Source organism: Sander vitreus, chromosome 12 (genome assembly GCF_031162955.1).
Source record: "Sander vitreus isolate 19-12246 chromosome 12, sanVit1, whole genome shotgun sequence".
NCBI classification, from domain to species: domain Eukaryota; kingdom Metazoa; phylum Chordata; class Actinopteri; order Perciformes; family Percidae; genus Sander; species Sander vitreus.
This window is the reverse complement of record NC_135866.1, coordinates 14,641,680-14,664,528: the sequence shown is the minus strand read 5'-3', so window position 1 is coordinate 14,664,528 and position 22,849 is coordinate 14,641,680. Positions and strand designations below refer to the sequence as shown.

The window sequence follows — 22,849 nt, the reverse complement described above, 5'->3', positions numbered from 1 at the left end:
ATCGGACCCACATGGGCATTCTCCAGACCTCTTAGCCATTTCAAGAATAAGGTTACCGTTATATCATGTTCACAGCCGAAACACATGGGTGTTACCTCAAAAGAACATTTATACCAGACGACAAGTGAGACAAATATCAATCGCACCAAGGACAGACAGCTAAGAATGAACAGCAGATGACGTTTATGTCCCTAAAATGTTTTATGGGGACTGGAACTGGATACAAAAAAAACCAACAGATGAGACAATATAGTGTCTTAAAATAGAGGCATGTGGTGTTTATTTACAATGTGGATAGCATTTACAGTATTGACAGAGTAGGACAACAGGGATACACAGGGCAATGAGATGCCAGCACAGAAAACCATGAAACAAGTCAACCCAACTATTCTTACCCACAAAATGAAACCAAACAAAAATGTGTAACTAATCTACAAAAATGTGTATTTTTTATATATATATATATATATATATATATATACACACACACACACACACACACACACAATATACAAGATTCCTTTCACGTAAACTGTGAGAGGAATCAGCTGATCATAGTATCTGAAAAGAGACAGTGAGCAAGAGGAGGGGAAAAGAGATCAAGGGAGGCACACAGATTTAGAAAACAGATGTGGCATGTAACTGTGAATAAATCCTGAATAGATTAGCATAAAGTCTGTGCAAATAATAAGTCTTCCTTTTTGATGATTTGCGCTAGTGAGCTCTTAGGCAAGGTGACATAAGAGTTCAAAAGATAAAGACAAAAACATGATTTATCAGACTATATTAGACACATAGAAATCTATCAGATGCATATATAACATGAACTATTTTACTCCATCTCTCTTATAGATGTTCCCCATTAGGTATATAGGTCTTTTGTTGGTTAATTATTTTCTTCAGTGGTTGATTGTTTTGTCTGTATTGTTATGCGGTCCATGTGCACCTTCTTTGCACCTCGATTAGCCGTTTACCATAGTCTTTTTTTCTTTTAATACTACCACTAGAGGTCGCCAAAGTCAGTTTCAAATCTCATACAAAGCTTTAAGTATACTTCAGTTTATTTAGTCACTGTACAGAGTGTTTGTCTCTATCTCTTTACTGTGACCATATTAGGACATCACAGACTGAGCTTATCAGGCTCTACTTCATCATTGAGCCTTGCTAAATAAACACTATCAGGAATCCAAGTTGTAATACAAAAGGATTCCTCTTCAGTTCAGGACAAAAGCATCAATACCAATATATCAGTCAGATATGTCCAAGACTTGTAGCAAAAAGCTTTCACATTGTACTTTCACAAGCTGACAACGCAAACAGCAATATAACACAAATGAAATGAAAATTTAAATAGATTTTTATTTCAAATAAACATCGCATAATCAATCACACTTGATGATGTATGATTAAATACACTCAAAATAAGATGTATTTGCCTCTCTACTCACTCAGAAAAACAACACAAGTATTGTAAAGCTGTGCCGAAAAACAAGTTCTTTTGGCATGTTTCATTTTTCAGCTAGTGTGTTTCCTAATTTACAGAACCAAACAAACAGGAAAAACCTATGTAACAAAAAAAAACAACCTAAACATGTCTGAAAACATATTCAACATTTCAGGATGAAAACTTAGCACCTTGTTCCAGTCGCTGTAATAGTTAGACTGGTGTATAGTGGATAAGAAACCATAGTAAGATGAGAAGGTTGGCCGCGATGACACCGGCCATTACAAAGCACACTCCTGCTTCTTTAGGATATTGAGGACAGTGTAAATGTATACACCATGAGAAGAAGAAGTGTGCTGTCGGATGCAACAGGCTGACACAAGATCTCAAAATCAGTTTACAACTCATCTTATGAGCCACAGCTTCACTATATGCTTGATGCTATACACAATGACTTGCCAAAAAAATACTGTACATAGTATGTGCTGCTAAAACTGTGTAAGTAAATCCAACAGTTTACATGAAATGGCTTCTATAAAGAGCAATTACTAAACCTTAATACTAAGGCACTGCTTCAAATAAAATAAGAAACATAACAGTGAGGTGTAAATGTGGAGACCGTCAAAGGAAATCAACTCCGTGCACAAAGCTGAGCTCCAGTGTCTCTACAACTTAAACTCACTGCACAAATGGACAGTGACAATACCCATGTAAGCATATTTAACAGTGTGATAGAGACACACACCATTCCCTACAGGGCGGACTTTTACTGACCAGAGGTAAGAACGACCTTATGCGATTGACCACAGTGTTTCCAGGTGGGTCTACTGTAGACGACGACGATACAATACGTGCCAATGCTTTGCTTATATATACAAACAACAAGAAGAGGTCATTCCAGATGGAGACTCACTCAGTGTCCCTTTTGAGATCTGTACTTCTTTAAATGTAACTGATGCAAGTATTGTATATATACAGCATATATTACACACACACACTTTTAAAAAAAACAAACATTTTATTTTCTGTCAGTGCAAAATTCGAGGTTCATGTTAGTATAATTACGCAGGTGTCAAAACTCATTCCTTCCACAGACACACTCACAAGGAAAGTGTAATTTATAGTTTCTGAACACGCAAGAGGGCAAAGACACATTTGTACCATCTGAAGTCTTAACAGTTGTGGAGGATGACATCTATATTACTATGATCTATGAAGAATGCAATTAAAAATGGGTAAATATATGTTTGTGTGCACTGCATCAACAAGCAGATTTAGTCCTAGTATATTTTAAGTGTAAATCACATTCAAAATCATGCAGCTGGCCATGCTATCTTAGCATAAACAAAACCTTTATCAGAATTTCAAAATAAAGGGTTCTTCTTTTTTTTAAATTATATTTAAAAAAAAATGCCATTTCTTTCAACAACAAGATCTTGTGATTGTGAAAGTAAATTATTTTACAAAACAATCTAAATATTGTTGTTTCAAATAAATATTACACATATACTGTAGCTGGGGGGGAACAGGTAATAAATAAACCTAAAGCAAAAAAATTATGCTGACTGAAAAGGCTTTTTTCTCCTCATGCTCTTACTTTGAAAGTACAAAGCCAAAAATGAGAGGAACTGCTGTCCTAAAATCTCCAAACCTAAAGCTGTGGACGCAACAGCGCACACTCTGAAAAGAGCCCTTATGATGCAGTTCCATTTTTTACGTGAGCATTTTGGAAAAAGAACGCAAACAAAATGCTAATGTGCACAACAAAGATTTGTAAAAGCAATACCACCCTGTTTTGTTCTGAAAAAAAATAAATAAAAGATTCCTCCCCACGATTTCAGGACATCAATACTTGATCTAAAACATCTGCTGGGCAGGAAATAAGAACGGAACATGATCCATTTACACCTGCCATTAAAATCAAAATGCAGTTAAAAGATACATCTGCACACTGCAAAGAACCCCGTATGTACTGTACTATATACATTTACACAAAAAATTACATTGCAGAGGTATTGATTGGAGTATTAGTTTTTCTTCACCACCACTGAGGTAATACGGAAAACTAGGATTTAAATGCATGTTTTTTTTATATGGGTGTTAAGGCATAAAGCTGACTTTGTGTACAGCTTAAATAGATCTTATATCTGCATTAGAATTTTGATGCCAAGTGTATTTGGGGCCCATGATTTAAATATGTTTTTGAGGAATAGTGTCCTTAGCTGTGAAAATATTAATACTGAACAAAATCTGTATTTAGGACCACTAAACACAGACAGCAGCATCAAAGCATGTGAAAGTCTTGTTTAAAGAGATGTTTTTTTTCCCCAGGTACACATGGTGTTTTAGTAGTATGACTCCTGAACAGTCAGCTCTTTTTCTTTATATAAATACTTGGTATCTTTTTCAAGAATTAGCTCTGGTATTAAAAATGTGGATTTTTAAAGGATGAGTAAGATGCAAAAAGAGTATTTACAAATCACCAGGGTCAAACAGCACAACCTGAAATATTGAATTATCTTTTTCAGGTGATCAAAATTGTTCAGGCAGCTACGATACAGTTTGCAGTCTCTGTTGCACAGATCATCACTGTGAGAAACTTTAATTAGACTCACGCTGTAAATCTTTGTGATGCACAAATACTTGAAGTGTGCACACACACAGACTCAGAAGTCGTGATAAGCCTTTTGTACTCCTTTTCACACACGGATCCTATGAATATACTATATTGCCTCACTGTCACCACACACAGTTTGTCTGTACAAGTTTATGAGAAAATCAAGATGGATCGGACGGAAGACATGGTTTCCCTGATGCCATAGTCTGCCTGATATGACAGGAAGAGGCGTCGAGGTGCAAAGACAGTGGTTATTCAACGAGCCCCTCCAACAACAAACGCTTAATGATGTTTTAAAGGTCCATGCTAAATTCTCCATGAAAATCATCTAAGGCCACAATGTTCATAGAAGAAAGTAAAATGTAAACACTATAAAAAATAAAAAAGAGAGGAGAAATTATCATGGCGATGTATCCCTAATAGGATAAAAGGCCATTGTTGTTGGGTTCGACAAACACACAGGTTACAGAACCACAAAGCATAGATCGTAGACATGTGTCATATTACAGAGTTTAAAAGAGAGCATATACCTTATGACCTAAGGCACTTCAACAACTACTCCCAGTGCCCTGTTTTGGAGCAGACCCACTGTTAATCTCCTGATCATCTTCATTCTCCTCTTCTTCCTTATCTTGCCAGCCACCAAGGTGGACAGTGGTGGGCATTGAAATGCTGGAGCCAAGGCCACTATGTGCCTGGAAACCTGATAAGAGTATTGATACAAAGTCTTTATTATTTTTTTGTAAGCTTTAAAGCTTTTAAAGGCAGATCACCTGGCCAATTTACATACTGCTTAATGCCTGTCTATAAACCCTTAATATATTTTGTTATGCATCAATAATCATTAAAAATGACTATACCAGTGTTTTGGTCAATTTACTACAAATCATATACTTTATTTTTTATATTGTGTTTTTTTATCCTCTCTGGCAGCCATTGGTCTCCATTAATCTTAATATAGTTGGAAAATAAACTTGAAACTTGTAATAGGTAGTAATGAGCTTCATATTTGAAGTTATGTTACCGTTGCTTGCCAAGTTGTCGGTGCAGGTTTGGTTTCTGTACTGCATTACCATGTAGTATAATGTACGTTTGACAAATATTAAAGCAGACATAATTGCTTCTAATATCTATTCTAATTTAATCTAATGCAATTTAAGACTCTGCTCAATTTGTAGTTGTTCTAACTGGAGTGTGTAATTAAGTGCTGCAAATTTAGTTCACGACCATGATTTCAGCACTACAACCATCTTCTTTTTTCACATTACCCAGAGTCTATAGAGTTAATGTTAATATGTATATATATATATATATATATATATATATATATATATATATATATATATATATATATATATTTTTTTTTTTTTTTTTTTTAAACTCAACTCAATCAAACTTAACTGCACACTGACAGTAACTTGTCATTTGCTGTTCAGCTGTAGTGCTATATATTTTGCAAGGCTATTGAATAACAAGATTTTCATTTACCAGTGTTTGTGTGTAGATCTCTCATTGGCACTGGGTTCTGCCACTGTCCCGAAGTCCTCTGTGGGTGGGAGCTCTGCTGGTGGAGCTGGAGGGACAAGCAGTTGTCAAAGTACAGCAGAACAGAGCACTAGACTAGTGTTCTACAAGTGATACTGAAAAGTGTTACTCCACCTGAAATCTATGTTTTAGTATCAAATATACAACACCTTGAAAGAGGATGTTTTTAACCATAAAAACTTGAACTCCAGGCACACAACAGAGAAAGAGGATATATATATATATATATATATATACAGTGGGGCAAAAAAGTATTTAGTCAGCCACCAATTGTGCAAGTTCTTCCACTTAAAAAGATGAGAGAGGGCTGTAATTTTCATCATAGGTACACTTCAACTATGAGAGACAAAATGAGAAAAGAAAATCCAGAAAATCACATTGTAGGATTTTTAATGAATTTATTTGCAAATTCCTCAGGAAAATAAGTATTTGGTCACCTACAAACAAGCAACATTTCTGGCTCTCACAGACCTGTAACTTCTTCTTTAAGAGGCTCCTCTGTCCTCCACTCGTTACCTGTATTAATGGCACCTGTTTGAACTTGTTATCAGTATAAAAGACACTTGTCCACAACCTCAAACAGTCACAAGCCAAACTCCACTATGGCCAAGACCAAAGAGCTGTCAAAGGACATAAGAAACAAAATTGTAGACCTGCACCAGGCTGGGAAGACTGAATCTGCAATAGGTAAGCAGCTTGGTGTGAAGAAATCAACTGTGGGAGCAATTATAAGAAAATGGAAGACATACAAGATCACTAATAATCTCCCTCGATCCGGGGCTCCACGCAAGATCTCACCCCGTGGGGTCAAAATGATCACAAGAACGGTGAGCAAAAATCCCAGAACCACACGGGGGGACCTAGTGAATGACCTGCAGAGAGCTGGGACCAAAGTAACAAAGGCTACCATCAGTAACACACTACGCCGCCAGGGACTCAAATCCTGCAGTGCCAGACGTGTCCCCCTGCTTAAGCCAGTACATGTCCAGGCCCGTCTGGAGTTTGCTAGAGAGCATTTGGATGATCCATAAGAGGATTGGGAGAATGTTATATGGTCAGATGAAACCAAAATAGAACTTTTTGGTAAAAACTCAACTCGTCGTGTTTGGAGGGGAAAGAATGCTGAGTTGCATCCAAAGAACGCCATACCTACTGTGAAGCATGGGGGTGGAAACATCATGCTTTGGGGCTGTTTTTCTGCAAAGGGACCAGGACGACTGATCCGTGTAAAGGAAAGAATGAATGGGGCCATATATTGTGAGATTTTGAGTGAAAACCTCCTTCCATCAGCAAGGTCATTGAAGATGAAACGTGGCTGGGTCTTTCAGCATGACAATAATCCCAAACACACCGCCCGGGCAACAAAGGAGTGGTTTCGTAAGAAGCATTTCAAGGTCCTGGAGTGGCCTAGCCAGTCTCCAGATCTCAACCCCATAGAAAATCTTTGGAGGGAGTTGAAAGTCCGTGTTGCCCAGCGACAGCCCCAAAACATCACTGCTCTAGAGGAGATCTGCATGGAGGAATGGGCCAAAATACCAGCAACAGTGTGTGAAAACCTTGTAAAAACTTACAGAAAACATTTGACCTCTGTCATTGGCAACAAAGGATATATAACAAAGTATTGAGATGAACTTTTGTTATTGACCAAATACTTATTTTCCACCATAATTTGCAAATAAATTCATTAAAAATCCTACAATGTGATTTTCTGGATTTTGTTTTTCTCATTTTGTCTCTCATAGTTGAAGTGTACCTATGATGAAAATTACAGGCCTCTCTCATCTTTTTAAGTGAGAGAACTTGCACAATTGGTGGCTGACTAAATACTTTTTTGCCCCACTGTATATATATATGTCAAATGTAGGGAATTACCTCATGCATGTAGATGGCATGGAGACTCATCTCTGCTGAGGCAAACTCTGAGAGCAGTGTATTGCTCCGGGTGCAAGAGTCACTGTTAGACATACTGAAAAAGAAACATGTTAACCAAAGTTGATAACAAGCATTTGCATTTATTTTTTCAATTTCACCAAACACTATTCTAGCCACAGTATGTAGATAATGCAGTTGAAAATGTGAGGCTGATGATGTGAGGCTGATGTGATAAGTACCTGTCAATCATGGTGCGATCGCTGCGGTACATGGTGCTCTCGAGGGGGACGGATGAGTGCAGGAGGCCATGTGAGCGGCCACGGCTGGTATGTGCGAGCTGGGAGGTGGACAAAGAGGCCAGGACACTGGCAGCGGCAGAAGCAGCGGTGCTCGGTGGGATGAAGCGATGGTCTCGCCCTTGTAATCCAGATGCAGTTAGATTGGAGTGAGCCAGAACACCGGCCAACAGATTATCAGGCTGAAAACAACAACAAAGGTCAATACAGAGTCACTAAATGAATAAATTTACATAATTTTCTTGGGGGAAAATACATAGTGGTTTATGCAGAGAAATCTATAAAATCTATCTATAGAAATGTATTTAAAAAGGTCCCATGGCATGAAATTTTCACTTTATGAGGTTTTTTAACATTAATATGCGTTCCCCCAGCCTGCCTATGGTCCCCCAGTGGCTAGAAATGGCGATAGGTGTAAACCGAGCCCTGGGTATCCTGCTCTGACTTTGAGAAAATGAAAGCTCAGATGGGCCGATCTGGAATCTCTTCCTTATGAGGTCATAAGGAGCAAGGTTACCTCCCCTTTCTCTGCTTTGCCCGCCCAGAGAATTTGGCCCACCCATGAGAAAGAGAGAGACATCATGGCTTTCAAACGAGCAAAGTGGCAGTTGGTCAAGGCCACACCTCCACCCTCCACCTTATCCCCCCCCTCCTCCTCAATAGCTACAGACACAGAAATGGCACATACTCAGGAAAGCTCATTGTGGGACTGGCTCTAGTGGCTGTAATTCTGCACCAAGGCTGAATTTCGGGAAAGAGACTTCAGATACGGTATTAGGGAGCACCATGTCATGGGACCTTTAAATATTCTGTGGTAATGAAAATGTATTGCTAACATTTAGGTTTTAGTGTTGAAAGTGTTTAAACTGTTTAAAGTGTTAAAAAAACGTTAAAAAAACATTTAAAATGTATTTATGTTTCTTACATTATATGACTGTCATGGTTAGCATGACTAATATCTTTAGTTCATGTGTGGTACATGCTATTTGTGTGATCCTCAAGGTTTCTTACCACAGTGCCAGACTCATTGGACTGCAGTGAGGTGCAGAGAGGAGCTTCAGAGAGTAGCAGCTGGGTGGAGGGGCCACCCTGTGCATCATGCTGCACTTTTTCCTTCAGATGGCTGATAAACACAGAGCTCTCCTGAGGTGGCTGCCAGCGTGGGTTCTTAATGGTGAAATGCATAAGAGACAACTCTGTCTTGCCATTTTCAGCTTGTTGGTATATGGAGGCCTCCGTCTGGCCCTCTGACAGCCACTGCAAAAACATTTACAGATATACATCAATTCAAGCAGCAACATCCCAACATTAAAATAAATATCCACTTTCCTCATTGAGAGTCATACATCTCCAGTTTGAGAAAAGCTAATGAACTGACTGGCTTGAATCCTATGTAACATAACAAATCAGAACAAATCTTACTGTTGGGTTTCCATGGCGTCTGATGTCCATCTGCGCAAAGGAACAGATGTCTCCAACTCCAACCACCTCCACAGTGAAGTTCCTGAAGAAGTCAATGATCTCTAGAGACTTATTCCTCAGGTGGAAGATGAGAATGAAGGGTGTGACAACAGGACTGAGCAACTCCTCCAAAATGAACACCTGATTTGGAGAAACCACTGATCATACATAGTCAAATTTTAAATATGTTCATATTCTACATGCATAAATAAATCCAATGATTGTACTAATAGACTGAAAATGTTTCCTTGTCGACTAGGTGTCACATTAAAAATGTCATCAATCACAACGAAAACTCATCCATAACTTTAGTTTAGACTGTGACTAATGCATTCTTATCCACTGTGTTTCTTCATTCCTTACTGCTTTGTACTGGAACAGCTGCGCCACCTCGTCACGGGTCTCGCTCTTGTTAGCATTGCCCCTCCAGTGGTCTGGCATGTAGTGAATGTGTGCCAGCATGCACTGCAGCAGCTGTTCTGGACACCACACCATATGCTCATCTGGGATGAAGGACCTGGTGTAGGACAGGTACAAAATATGTAACTTTTTCAGCAGTAGCACTATAAATTAGGAAAACGGGACAGCTTTGTACAGTAGTTTGATTTTTGACTGAAAATCTGTTACTGATTAAGGGGACAAGGATGTCTTTAAAATATGTATGATATTCATGACTTCTAGTTTCCTTTAAAATTACCCCCCCACACACACACACACACAACTTAAAAAAGCGTCTATACACCAATAACATACAACTGAAATAAATGAATTAATCAAATTGAATAAAACATCAAAACTATTGAAAATCGTAATCTATTGTAGTATACAGTTGTCTGTATATAATGATATAAACAGTAAGAGTAACAATTACAAAGTACAGACAGATTCCTTAATATGAACACCTGCTGATAGCGATCCTGGAATGGCTACAGGAAAATAACCTGGCACTGAAAACTCACCTGGCGATAGTAATAACCACTCCCAGCACAGTGATGGCAGTCAGAATGTGCTGCACTGTCAGAACATCCTCATCATAGACTGTCAGTGCAATGAGCACAGCCAAAATTGAGCCTGAGAAGAAGGCAATGTTCTTAGCCAGCACAGTCAGCACTGGTGATGTAAAAGAGTTCATGTATTTGGAAGTGGGTTTGTAGCCACGGCCTAAACGTCCATGCAGCTCATGGTCCAGCTCATTGAAGTGTCGCAGGTATAAACGACCATACAGGGACCAGCGTCGTGCGCCCAGGCTTCCAGGTTCTCTGCGAATGACTTCTGTATAGCTAAAGAAAGCGTAGAGCACCTGCCACACCAGGATGAAGGGACATAGCAGCAAATTGGCCAACCCCATCAGCAGGATGACTCTACTAAGCTGCTGTGCGAGCTCTAGGCGGTTTCCATTCCGCTTGTACTTGGGATGCAGGTTCCACTTATTCTGAAACAGGGAGCCAGGACCCCAGAAGAGGATAAGCTCAAAGTTGTACTTGAGGCCCTGCGTGAGGAACACCACATTGCCCAGTAGGGGGAGTTGCAGTTGCACTGGCAGCAGTGATTTGTTTATCATGGCCACCATGTAGTTCTTGAATCGAAGGATGCGGTGATAGATGTCAAGTTCTGTCAGCTCTTTCTTGTGTATGCACATTTGCTGTTCTCGTTGCAGGCTGATGAGCCGGTCCTGGACTTCCTGCCATGTGAAGTTGCAAAGTTCATCCTGAAACAAGGAGCACAAAGTAAGGGGACCGATACTACAGAGACAATGCATGACAACATGACTCATCATTTTAGGCATGGTTATCTTCATGGTTTTATAAGCATAAGACATTTGTCCCAAGATTGATTACCTGCGGTAGCATGTAATGATAAGGTATTCAGTTGTGTAGCACTTACCATTCTGATCTTCAGTGCTTTGATGTAGAACTGCCTTATCTCCCAGTAGCTCAGAACATTGCAAAATACTTTAACAAGTCGATAAATCCAGAAGATGGCTGCCATGATGAGAAGGAATATAATCCAACTGTTCTCTTGAATCCTGATTAGAAACAAAAGACCTTTTCAGACATGGCTGGCTTTATATATCTTTTAAAGTAATGTTTTTTTTGTCATTCAGACATTGGTGACAACGTAAATGTTAGTTACAGCTGTGCTCAAAACATACCAGGACATTTACAGAAAAAGCCATAATGCTGGTCCGATATTTAGAAGGAGATGGAAAGATAGCGAACAAAAAAAACAGTCTAAAAATATCCTATAAGTGGTGAAGCGACAGGCTAATTTGAAATCTGGGATTCAGAATAGCATCTACAGTGGGTACTCAGAGGCACACATAGGACACCTCCTCTCCTCTTATTACATTGTAAATTGACCCTTTATTCTGCATTTAACTTATAACATAATGAACAGATGAGAAAATAAGCAACTGTTGCTCTAGGTGTAGTTTACTTATAATGTATCAAACTGGCACATAACTCCTGTTTACAGGTTGTGGGAGCCGTAGCCTGCTTACTTCATTCTAAAATTAAGGAATGTTCTGTGTATTACATGTTAAAACACGTAATTAGTTTATATTAGTGCAATTGTATCTTTTTCACATAATTTCTATATCATTTTATATCAGTTAACTTTCAGATATAATTAAAAAAAAAATTAGAATATTGTCTGGACATGCATCTGACTTTAAAATGGAAATTAGAGAAGTTATAAGCACATGGAGGATATGAGGAGGACAGAGAGGTTCCAAACTGTGGAACACGCTGTTCCCAAATTAGAACTCCAAGCGGTTTTACGTCATGACTTTGATACTGAGTCACAGTCAAATTCAGCAACAAATTATTGAGAGGCCCATTAGACAAGCAGAGACAAGGCTATATTTTGGAGAAAAAAAATATGACAACAAGACGTGTGTGAGGTGTCACATGGTTGTCAGCTTGCTGGCCCGGCCGAGTTGTTAGTATCTTGGCTGTTGACAGTTTTACCTCACCAAAGCTATCAATTACATTGTCCTGTTCCGTAAAGCTAGTCTAAACACAGTACACAAATACCTTCCTCTAAGTAACCATCGGTTGTAGGAATGTGGCAACTCAAAGCTACCAATCTTAGGTTCAAATAAACAACAAAACTGAGAAAGAAATATATTTCCTAGAAAGAGACATCACTATACTTCAAATCAACACCATATGCGTTTTGATAGAACTGTTTTTTAGAAACAAATCCAACCTTTAATCCTACTTTGTAATCTGCTACCACTGGCATTAAGACCTTTTACCAACATGAATAACTTTTAATTTAGCAGATGTTTTCAAAAGGATAATACACTATAAAAAATGGAACATTTGGGTCACATTGTCATATTTTGGATGTGTGTTAAAGTTGCTTCTTTTGGGACAACAGTTTTAGAATAAAAACAAGCAGTAAATACTCATGTTGGCTAATAACGGAGTAGTAGTGAAATAAAAAGACTGTTTCTTTGTAGATCACGTGCTGACAGTTAATAAAAGAGCTTAAAGAGGCATTGCCTATGACTACAAATACAAGAGAGATCTCATGATTTTCTGGGCTAAATTAAGAAATCCACAGGGTACAGCTACATAGGCTACTGTTCCATATTCCTTCCTTGTGAATGTCACTGTATCTTGCAGTCTAAAGCCACATCTGACACAAACCAATAACAAATTAAGTCTGAAAGTCTGATTACAAACGTATTAAGCAGGACAAATTAAATCCCTCTGAAGGCCTGTCTCTAAAAGGGCTATAATACTATCTAAGACCATGTCTGCTTGAGAACAAAGCCCCTAATCAAACTGGCTGGAATGAGAGCACAGCCACATCCCTTTATGTGATTGTTTGAGACCTTTCCAATTCATTGACCTTGACTTTTCCACTCATTTTGACCAGAAAGGAATAAATACACTTTCACACTTTAAAGTTCTCTACGATACTGTATTAAACATGATTACCTCTGAGTACACTGCTGACTAGGCAGGATGGCATCTGGAAGAGTGACCTTGTTCCTGTCCAAGGGGTTATGGCCCGGCCCAGTGTGGTTGACCGCTCGATTGGCAAACAGGATGTCATACTCCACACAGTTGACAAGGAACGTCGTGAACGTGACAACAAACAACAATTGACTGTTAGAATGAGATGAAGACATGAGGCATCATACTTAATGACAACAAAAAACAAAACCCAAAGTAATAACAATGACAAAAGAGATTAATATTGGCATACAGTATTGAGATAAGTGACTATATTTAATTTCTAACTATCAAGCCACAGACAGTGCACTCTACTGAGAAGTGATTAATGTTTTGAGCTGTTGTTACGTGGACAGATTTCACTATATGAACTATTTGTAGACACTTTCTACTATACTATCGACACTATATGAAACAAACAGACCTGGACAGACCTGTGACCTCAGCTAAATTCTATAGCTATCTACTCAGCAGCTTAAGCAGTTCAAATAAGGGTAACATTACCTACAGCTAACACTAGCTTGCTAACTTGGTAGTCTGACATACAACCATAGAAATATTGCATGATATGCTATGTGGACAACGCTTGTGTAACCCTACACTACCATGGTAACATAAAAAGGTACACAAATCTTCAACAGATTTTCTCCAGCTAATGGTTTAAGGAGCCCCATATTAATAAACTGTGGCCACAATCAGAAAAATCACCAGGACCCAATAATATAGAAGGCCAACAGCAGCAAAAACTTATCTCAGGCAGGAATGGAAAATAAAAAAATATGTTGCACTGACACATGGCCTGTGTTGTGATTAAGGCTACAAAATAAACAAATGTTAAACTAAATAAGTTATACTAGGAGAAATGCTGCAAGAAAATATTTCACATGAGCTTCTAAGTACATCTGCTGTTGAAGTCATCTGGCTGAACATGCTGAAGCCTGAGGCACACTTAACTGTCATAACAACTTGAAAAACGATCAGGCCCAAGTCTTACTGACAACAAGCATCCTGTTGGAACTGCAAACTCAGCCTAATGCTTTTAAATTACACACATATCATATCTCATGACGTATTCTAGGCATCTGAACTCAGAATTCTGTACTACTTAATACTTACACAAGTTCAAAGAACTCTGACATCATCATACAAGCGAAGCCATTCTTTTGATGGAAATGATAGATGTGGACAGGCTGGTTAAGGAAAATCTGAAATAGCATTATCTATTGAAATTAACAAAGCCACACACTTGTTCAAATACCTTGACTAAGCACAAAATCTTCTGGACAACATGAGATATCACATATATATTAATCATCAAACTCAAACCTCCCTAGAAATGTCCCTTTCCCATTGATCCCTGTAGAAACATTTTCAATTCCACACATTCTAAATAGGACTACTGACAAACATGTTAAGTATTTGTGTCAGACATAATGGCAGTGACATATGCACTGAAAGAAGTTTGAGACACCTGCTATTTAAATGTACTGTAATTTAAAAGGATATCCTTTTGAAGAAGTTATCCAGGTTCTTGATATGGTGCCATGAGTCTGTAACATAAATGAAAGCATTAGCACTTTGACACAGTGGCATCCTGTTTTTTTAGATAACCAACATATTTATTAGGTACTCAATGTGCAGTTAGACAATTATATTAAAGATAATTCATACTTAGTCGTAATTACATGTTTACCTTTCAGGCCTTCAGGCACATGAACCAGTAAATCCTCCTCCCCTGGTGGTGAGTCCTCCTCAAAGTCCTCAATTCTCTGATACTGCTGGTAAGCTTCAAAGTTGGCCATTGTGCTTCACATTCTTAATGTCACCCCCAACTGACAAGCTACTTGTAGTAAACACTGTATAACACGAATGCAGTCTTGTAACCTCAGCTACATTCTGTAGCTAGCTACTCAGCTTGTCAAGCAATTTCAAGCAAGTTCAAATAATGCTAACGTTAGCTACAGCTAACATTAGCTTGCTAACTTGCTAGTCTGACGGACAACGTTCGTGTAACCCTACACTACCATGGTAACATGAAAAATACTGGGTGGCAGTTAAGAATTAAGTACACGAATCTTCGGCAAATTAACTAAACAATGTTAGTTATCGTCGTTTAAGATTACAACCTAACATAACTGTCTGATGGCTGGTTAGCCTGTGAATGATTCAGCCACTCATGCAGTCCCCGGGGTGAAACGGTTTGTTTTGTTCCCGTCTTGGTCCGTCCATCTGCTGATGGTGGATCCTTTTCGTCTTTGATTAAAGTTCAATCTTGATCAGAGCTGTTTTTATACACGCGGGTATGTTTTAATCACGATACGTTGGTCTTCAGTCTGTTGCGAGGTCTGCTAGTTGGTTTCCAAAAATACACCATCCAGTGTGTATCCACTGTTTTTGTCTTTCACAAATAAATGTCAACAAAACGTCATTGACATCACTTCCGTTGAAACTACCGTCATTTCCGGGTATGAATTGTAGTTTTCTCGCGTTTTCACAAATGAAGTCCTACTTTTGTCGTCTATCTGTTTAACAATGTTGCACAAATCGTTAAAAATCCGTCAGTATGTAACCTGCAGCACACGTTGTCACAAACTCATATTCACAATAAAAATGAATTCATCTGTAGCCGCAGAAATGCACTCTGGGTCACTGTCAACATGGCAGCCTGCATGGTGCCTGTGGATTACTGTAGAGCTTAACGAGTAGTTTAACCTAATGTTCTTGTTGTCACTGAAATAAGCATAGAACATGTTTCAGTTACTCTGCTGTAGAGCGAGCATCACTGCTCCGGTGCGGTCATTGTCGTTATACCCGCGATGCAATAAAACAGCAGATATATGGAAACTTTCACGGTAGGGTAATGTGTCCCAGTAACTAACGTTAGTGTAGCTAATGACAGCCGACCTGTAACGCTAGCTGCTAATATATGTTAGTCAATCAAAACTGAAAAGCTTGACCTACTTTGATTTTTAGAGACAGCTTGACATAGCTGGTTTTCGGCTTACGTGCAGTTTAGTGTCCCAAATTATATTTCCAAAAACTGAGTGTCCCTAATGATGAGGGTCTTATTTGAGACAGGTTAAGGTTAGGGGTAGGGGTACGGTTAGGGTAGCACAGGTGGTTTAGCAGGTTCATAATTAATTAAGGACATTGTATGGGGAATTTGGGACACTAAACTGCACGTATACCCTGGTTTTCTTTATTGTTCAGATGAATAGGTACAATTGGTTGTACGTGTATTTGAGTTTGTAATCATAAACAGACGATTAATCGATCGACAGAAAATTAAGCAATAATTTTCATGCTTAAGTTGAACTTAAAAAAAGTATACTCACATGCCCTTCACATTTAGAAAGAAATTTTACTTTCTGTCATGACAATCGCCCATATAGAGTAAAAAGAGTATAACTCCTAATGTAATAACTCCTAATGCCTAATAGTATTAATATTATTTTTCATATCAAGGTGGTACACATCTCCACGATCTCCAGCATACAGCTCCTCACAGCAGCCTGGAAATGCCGTCAGTCGTATTTGGAGCCTCACTCAGAGAGCTGTCCGCCACTCCACAACCCGAACACCCAAACCAAAAGGATTGGCCCTGAAGTTCATCCTGGGACCCACAGTACTCACTGTCTATGCACGGCTGTTCTGCCATGCAGCTCGCTGCGAGGCAGATGTGAATAACAACACCCTGGTGGAACTTGTAGCCAAAAACCCTGTCCCTGAGTTCAAATGGCATATCCTGTGGGAATTTGTCAAACCTCAGCTGTTTGCTCTTATTGGTGCTGTTGTGGTAAGCTTGAATCACTTTGATAAAAATAAAATTTGATGTGACATATTCTTAACATAGTGACCTGCCATTTATGCTAATCAACTAAATTGATTATTTTTCTTCTTAGCTTGCTTTTGGTGCAGCTATCTTGAATATCCAAATCCCCTTGATTCTTGGGGATCTGGTGAATGTTGTGGCACGTTACCTGAGAGAACAGACTGGGAATTATTTCAATGAGATGAGAGGTCCTGCACTGAAACTACTTGGACTGTATGGCATCCAAGTAAGTACACAAGAAATCCTCTAAGCAGTTGCACAACTTAATATGCCAGTGCTTCGACAAGAGTCAAGTACAATCTATCTATGATGGATTAAGTATGGTAGCAGCACATGGCAGTGTCTTATAATAATGATAAAGTTGCAGTAAACGTGCAGCATTATTTTCTGCCGTTGTTTTCCTGCTTTCAAATGGAGATATACTTCTGATATAACAATACTTTCCTGGTGAGCTGTTTTATTTACACAAGGAGTCTTAATTGTACCTTTTTAAACGTTGCAATTGTAGTATAGGGGATAATAGCTGGACATTTATTTCTCTGTTAATTAACTGAGTATAAATCCAGGGGGCAATAAAAGCAACACCTGGACAATATAATGAAATCCAATACAACAGCTCTGAGATAAGTACCACCTTCATAAAGCTTGTTTTACTATTTGTATTGAAACTATGCCAGAGAAAGGTTGTTCAACTCTGATACCATTACTTTTGAGGCTGTAGTTGGCGTGTTGTTGTATTGTATTACATCATTACACACAAGTGTTACTGTGGGTAACTGTGGGTTTTTAGTAATTCTACCCATTTAGTTATGGCTTGCAGATCACATTGTTTGACAAAGTAATTTTTTGTTAGCGCTATGATGCTTGTTGCTCTGGTCATTAATCACCTGCTTTGTGCAGGGCCTGGTGACAAGTGGCTACATCATTCTGCTTTCAAGGGTGGGGGAGAGAGTGGCAGCAGACATGAGGAAGACCCTTTTTGCATCCTTACTGAGGTACATATTCCTCAGTGTTAAAGCAAAAGAATGCATGAATACAGTAAAAGCAATGGTCACCAGACAGGATGCCGTCATGTTTATGCTAATGCACCTCTATTAAGGGTGGCTTACATCTGCATTCAAGCGTTTTAACATTGTCTGTGTTATTCTTTTTGTCTCAGGCAAGATGTGGCTTTCTTTGATGCCAATAAAACTGGGCAGCTGGTGAACCGTTTGACTGCTGACATTCAGGAATTCAAGTCATCCTTTAAATTAGTCATCTCTCAGGTATCAAATTATATATTTGTATTGTGAAATAGTAAGTAATATGCTATATAGGTTTCATTCCTAATTTTTGCTGTTTTTGCATATTTGCAGGGTCTGCGGAGTATTACACAGACAGTTGGATGTTTCGTCTCTCTCTACATCATCTCCCCCAAACTCACAGGTTTGACGGTAGTTGTCCTCCCCTGTCTGGTGGGAGCAGGGGCTCTCTTTGGCTCATTCCTCCGCAAACTATCCCGTTTGGCTCAGGACCAGGTGATAACAAATGTAGTATTATTATCATTTTGCACAGAATCTTTGTTAAGACTGCAATTTCATTGCCATGTCACAAGGGGCTGCAATATCAGAACAGCCAAAATTAAAAAATTTAAAAAGCTGTAGATGTAAGTGAACATAACAGACCTTCTTTAAGAAAGTGGGAGACATACTGTAGCTCCTCCTCTATTAACTAATATTAATATTACTAATATTAATTAATATAAATCTGATCTAAATTCTGCCTACAGATGTTAAGATGCCAAGTTTCTTCACAACTTCTTCCTGACTCCTACTTTGCTTCTCATTATATAGTACTTTGTGGGCTGACATACAAATAGAAAGATGTCCCTATGCCAATGTTTGTATTGCGAGATGTCATTGAAACTCCAAATAAGCCAGTATTCTGATTTTTTTTTAAAATTTTAAAGAATGTTGTATATATACATTTTTAGTGTCTGCACCAAGCGGCAACCTCCACTGCTAAGAAATGAAGCCAATGCGGAGGTGTCAAAAATTGCAGTTCATTGATTGGCCACTTGAGGCAGGCTCCAAAAGAGAATCAATCCCCATGTTAAAATGCCTAACTATACAGCAGAAATAAACATGTTTACAGCCTTGTACAAAAAACGGTTTTGGTCTCTATAGCTAAGTTCCCCCTTCATGACAACTGTGTCTGACTGTGTCTCATCTTAACGTTGTGTTTGATTTAAGGTGGCAAAAGCAACAGGTGTGGCAGATGAGGCACTTGGCAATGTGCGGACAGTAAAAGCTTTTGCGATGGAGGAGCGGGAACTCCAGTAAGTGAAAGTATAATTTTTATATACTCATAGCCCTTGTAGAGACACAGTATACTGTATGTCAGAGATAATGTGTTTATGTCCTTTTCCCCCAGGTTATATGCATATGAAGTTGACAAATCATGTGAAATGAATGAAAATCTTGGTGTTGGAATTGCAGTTTTCCAAGGAATGTCAAACATTGCCCTGAACTGTGAGTGTATTTTAACTATGTTAACTGATAAACACAATGCAGATTGGTGCTTTTTCCCCACAATATCCAGTATAATCATGTTTTTGTGTTGTGTGCTGTTAATACAGGCATTGTCCTAGGAACTATTTTTGCTGGAGGGACTTTAATGTCTAGCAATGAAATGTCCCCTGGAGACCTCATGTCTTTCCTGGTTGCTTCTCAGACTGTTCAGAGGTAAAAGACACAACTTGCTATACAGTGATTGCTCTTTATTACCATTTACAATTAAATATATCAGTTTAAATGTAGCTGATGTTAGGGTATAACGCCTGTATTCTCTTAATGCTCAGGTCATTGGCCAGTATCTCTATCCTTTTTGGACAGGTGAGAAAAAAAGATATACATGTATAATAGACCATGCGTTATCTGAAAATGAAGCATTATATTATGTGTTCATATGTAAAGATCTGAAATATTATTGAGTGAGAAATCAAACTGTTACTCTCTAACATTTGCAACAGATGGTTAGAGGATTAAGCTCTGGGGCCCGGGTCTTTGAATACCTAGCTTTGGTGCCTACCATTCCTCTGTCTGGAGGAGGACGCATCCCATCCAATTCTCTGACAGGAAGAGTGGATTTTATGAACATTTCATTCAGGTTGGAACCTCATCCTAATTCAAGACAAAAGACAAAGACATAAACATCAGAGGATCTATCTATTCATTTCTTTTTTGTATATTTATAGCTATCCAACAAGACCTGGCCATCAGATCTTGACGAAGTTCAACTTAACGCTGCCACCTAGTAAAACTGTTGCCATTGTCGGAGAATCTGGAGGAGGTAATTTCCTAGTTAATGATTGCAAATGTGCGACATGTGAACAATGCAATGGTGATCTTATAAATGATTAATTCAATACATTTTAGGAAAGTCCACTGTGGCATCCTTACTGGAGCGTTTCTACGACCCAACCAGCGGCGTAGTAATGCTGGACGGACTTGACATTCGAACACTTGATCTGTCCTGGCTCAGGGGACAAGTCATTGGATTCATCAATCAGGTAAATTCAGTTCTTTTAATAATAATGCAGTAACATAAAACTATTGATTATGCACATTCATAGCAGTCCCGTTTCCGCTGTAACTTTGCAGGAGCCAGTTTTGTTCGGATCATCTATCATGGACAACATCCGCTTTGGGAAGCCTGAGGCCACAGATGCTGAGGTCATTAACGCAGCCAAGCAAGCCAATGCTCACCTCTTCATTACAGGTTTCCCAGACGGCTATAACACTGTGGTTGGTATGTGCTCTCGTTTAGGCATTGACAAATATCAACATTTGTGTGCCATTTAAATACTAAGCTCTAGATTTCTAAACCCAGGTGAGCGAGGTGCGACGTTATCAGGTGGCCAGAAACAACGCATTGCCATCGCCCGTGCCTTGATCAAGAACCCCTGCATCCTGGTGCTGGATGAAGCCACCAGCGCCCTGGATGCAGAATCAGAGCGAGTGGTGCAGGAGGCTCTGGACAGGGCCACAAGTGGTCGCACTGTGCTTATCATCGCCCACCGGCTGAGCACCATTCAAGGAGCTGACCTCATCTGTGTCATGAGCAATGGCCGCATTGTAGAGGTGAGGTAGCAGAGTATTCAGAGAAATGGAGGTGCTCTTATCTCCTGTTAAAAGTATTGGCTAATTTTTTGGACTACCTTGTGAGTTCTAAGAAGCACTGAAGAGAATTCACTCGATTCAATGTTCAGTAATTTATACCTAAATATTGGGGCTTCCATCTCAATGTGCTGAGTGTGTAATATAAGTTTTAATTAAATCTGACAGCTAACAGCTTCCTTTGTCTTTTAGGCTGGGACTCACATGGAACTGCTGAGCAAAGGAGGACTTTACTCTGAGCTGATCCGCAGGCAAAGAGCTGAGGGGCAGAAATGAACACACCAAAACTTGTCTACTGTAGATCTACACTGAGTAATGAATTTAAAAAAAGAAATTCATAGGAAAGGCTCGCCTGAACTGATAAATTATGTAAAACATGTAATGTAAATCTACCAGCTCTCTGTCTAGCTTTATGACAAACTCTCAAATGTATGTATGTGTAATTCTATAAGTGGACCAACTGGATCAGCCTGTGATGATTAACTACACTATTGTACAGTATCTAATTTAAATGGGATTTTCATAACACTGTTTTCTCTTATCCTGTATAGAATGATCAATTATATTGTGGGAGAAAAAATAAACTTCAATTAAATGAGAGTACACTGTATTTTCCCTTTTTTATGGATTATAATACACAAAATGTCCATGTTTTTTCACAAATACAAGATTGAAGAAACTACAGACAACCTAAATAATGAGCATTGCTTTGTGGATCGTGTCATTTCTTAAAGAGTGAAATATGTTGTGGCAGCTGCTAGAAACAAACAATGTAAACTATTTACAGCCACCTTTCAACAGGTGTTTGCCCAGACGATTTGGAGTGTAGTATGACTTTAATGTCACTTTTCTATGTGTGGCTTTTATTTTATCCATCCCTTGCCTGTACAGTATTTTCACTGAAACAAAGTTGCACAATATTAGCCATTACTATTCATTAATTGTATTATGTGCTTATTTGCCAAAGGGAACAAGTGTAAAGCTAAGAACAAAAGTGTTGACATCATTAACAGACAAATTAGTCTGTAATTAATAATCCAAAGTATACTAGCATATTAGTCTGACAGCTTCTTTGTAGAATCAATTTGCAGTTTGAGATTAGATTACAAATAATTGATTTAAGTAAAGAAAACATTGTGATGGTACTTTTTTTCAGATATCACATAGGCCTCAATAAGTAAGAGACATCCCTCACAGCTGTTATCTTTGACTACAGTATGTGGGTTAATTTGAAGAGTCTGAGATGGTGTGTGAACTAGTTTACCCTCTGAACACTCGTTTTGCCTTCCTTTTACAACCAAAGTCTGCCATAAAATGTCTTCAAAAAAAATGTTGCTGCATCCAGCAATGATTTGGAATCTTTGGTCTGGTTTTCGAAAGTGTTGCAATTTATCTTTTGGCTTCTATAGATGACCAACAAGATAAGCTCGGCTGCAGCTGCAGACCGACCAAGAGAGATTTGGACACACTGGACTAAACCGTACACTGTTCAAAATAGGTAATTGCATACAATACAGTTAGATGTGATTACTGTGGGCAAGAAGAAACAATAGAGCATAGTATACTATATTGTCAGAAATATGAAAAAGAAAGAAGGCATTTCTTTCAAAACTTGTGATTTGATAGATATACTACAAAAGAAATGAGTGTCGAGTAC

The 22,849-nt window shown here is 38.7% G+C and overlaps 2 protein-coding genes across 2 annotated transcripts; one reads left to right on the top strand and one right to left on the bottom strand.

Annotated features, from left to right (window-relative positions):
* Window positions 1-250: 250 nt before the first annotated feature.
* On the bottom strand, window positions 251-15,610 carry atg9b (autophagy related 9B). Its single transcript, XM_078264013.1, has 13 exons — window positions 14,897-15,610; window positions 14,710-14,753; window positions 14,320-14,384; window positions 13,186-13,356; window positions 11,120-11,261; window positions 10,195-10,943; window positions 9,599-9,752; window positions 9,197-9,376; window positions 8,786-9,031; window positions 7,718-7,956; window positions 7,479-7,572; window positions 5,550-5,634; window positions 251-4,764 (listed from the first exon to the last, which is right to left on the bottom strand). The coding sequence occupies exons 1-13, from the start codon at window positions 15,003-15,005 to the stop codon at window positions 4,610-4,612; spliced, it is 2,433 nt and encodes an 810-aa protein (XP_078120139.1). The 5' UTR covers window positions 15,006-15,610; the 3' UTR covers window positions 251-4,609.
* A 247-nt stretch (window positions 15,611-15,857) lies between these two features.
* On the top strand, window positions 15,858-21,792 carry abcb8 (ATP-binding cassette, sub-family B (MDR/TAP), member 8). Its single transcript, XM_078264590.1, has 16 exons — window positions 15,858-16,055; window positions 16,669-16,999; window positions 17,106-17,261; window positions 17,936-18,030; window positions 18,195-18,300; window positions 18,391-18,552; window positions 19,267-19,352; window positions 19,448-19,545; window positions 19,653-19,758; window positions 19,875-19,908; window positions 20,046-20,182; window positions 20,271-20,365; window positions 20,452-20,585; window positions 20,677-20,824; window positions 20,906-21,156; window positions 21,385-21,792. Exons 1-16 carry the CDS (start codon window positions 15,952-15,954, stop codon window positions 21,466-21,468), a joined length of 2,127 nt encoding a protein of 708 aa, XP_078120716.1. The 5' UTR covers window positions 15,858-15,951; the 3' UTR covers window positions 21,469-21,792.
* The last annotated feature ends 1,057 nt before the right edge of the window (window positions 21,793-22,849 follow it).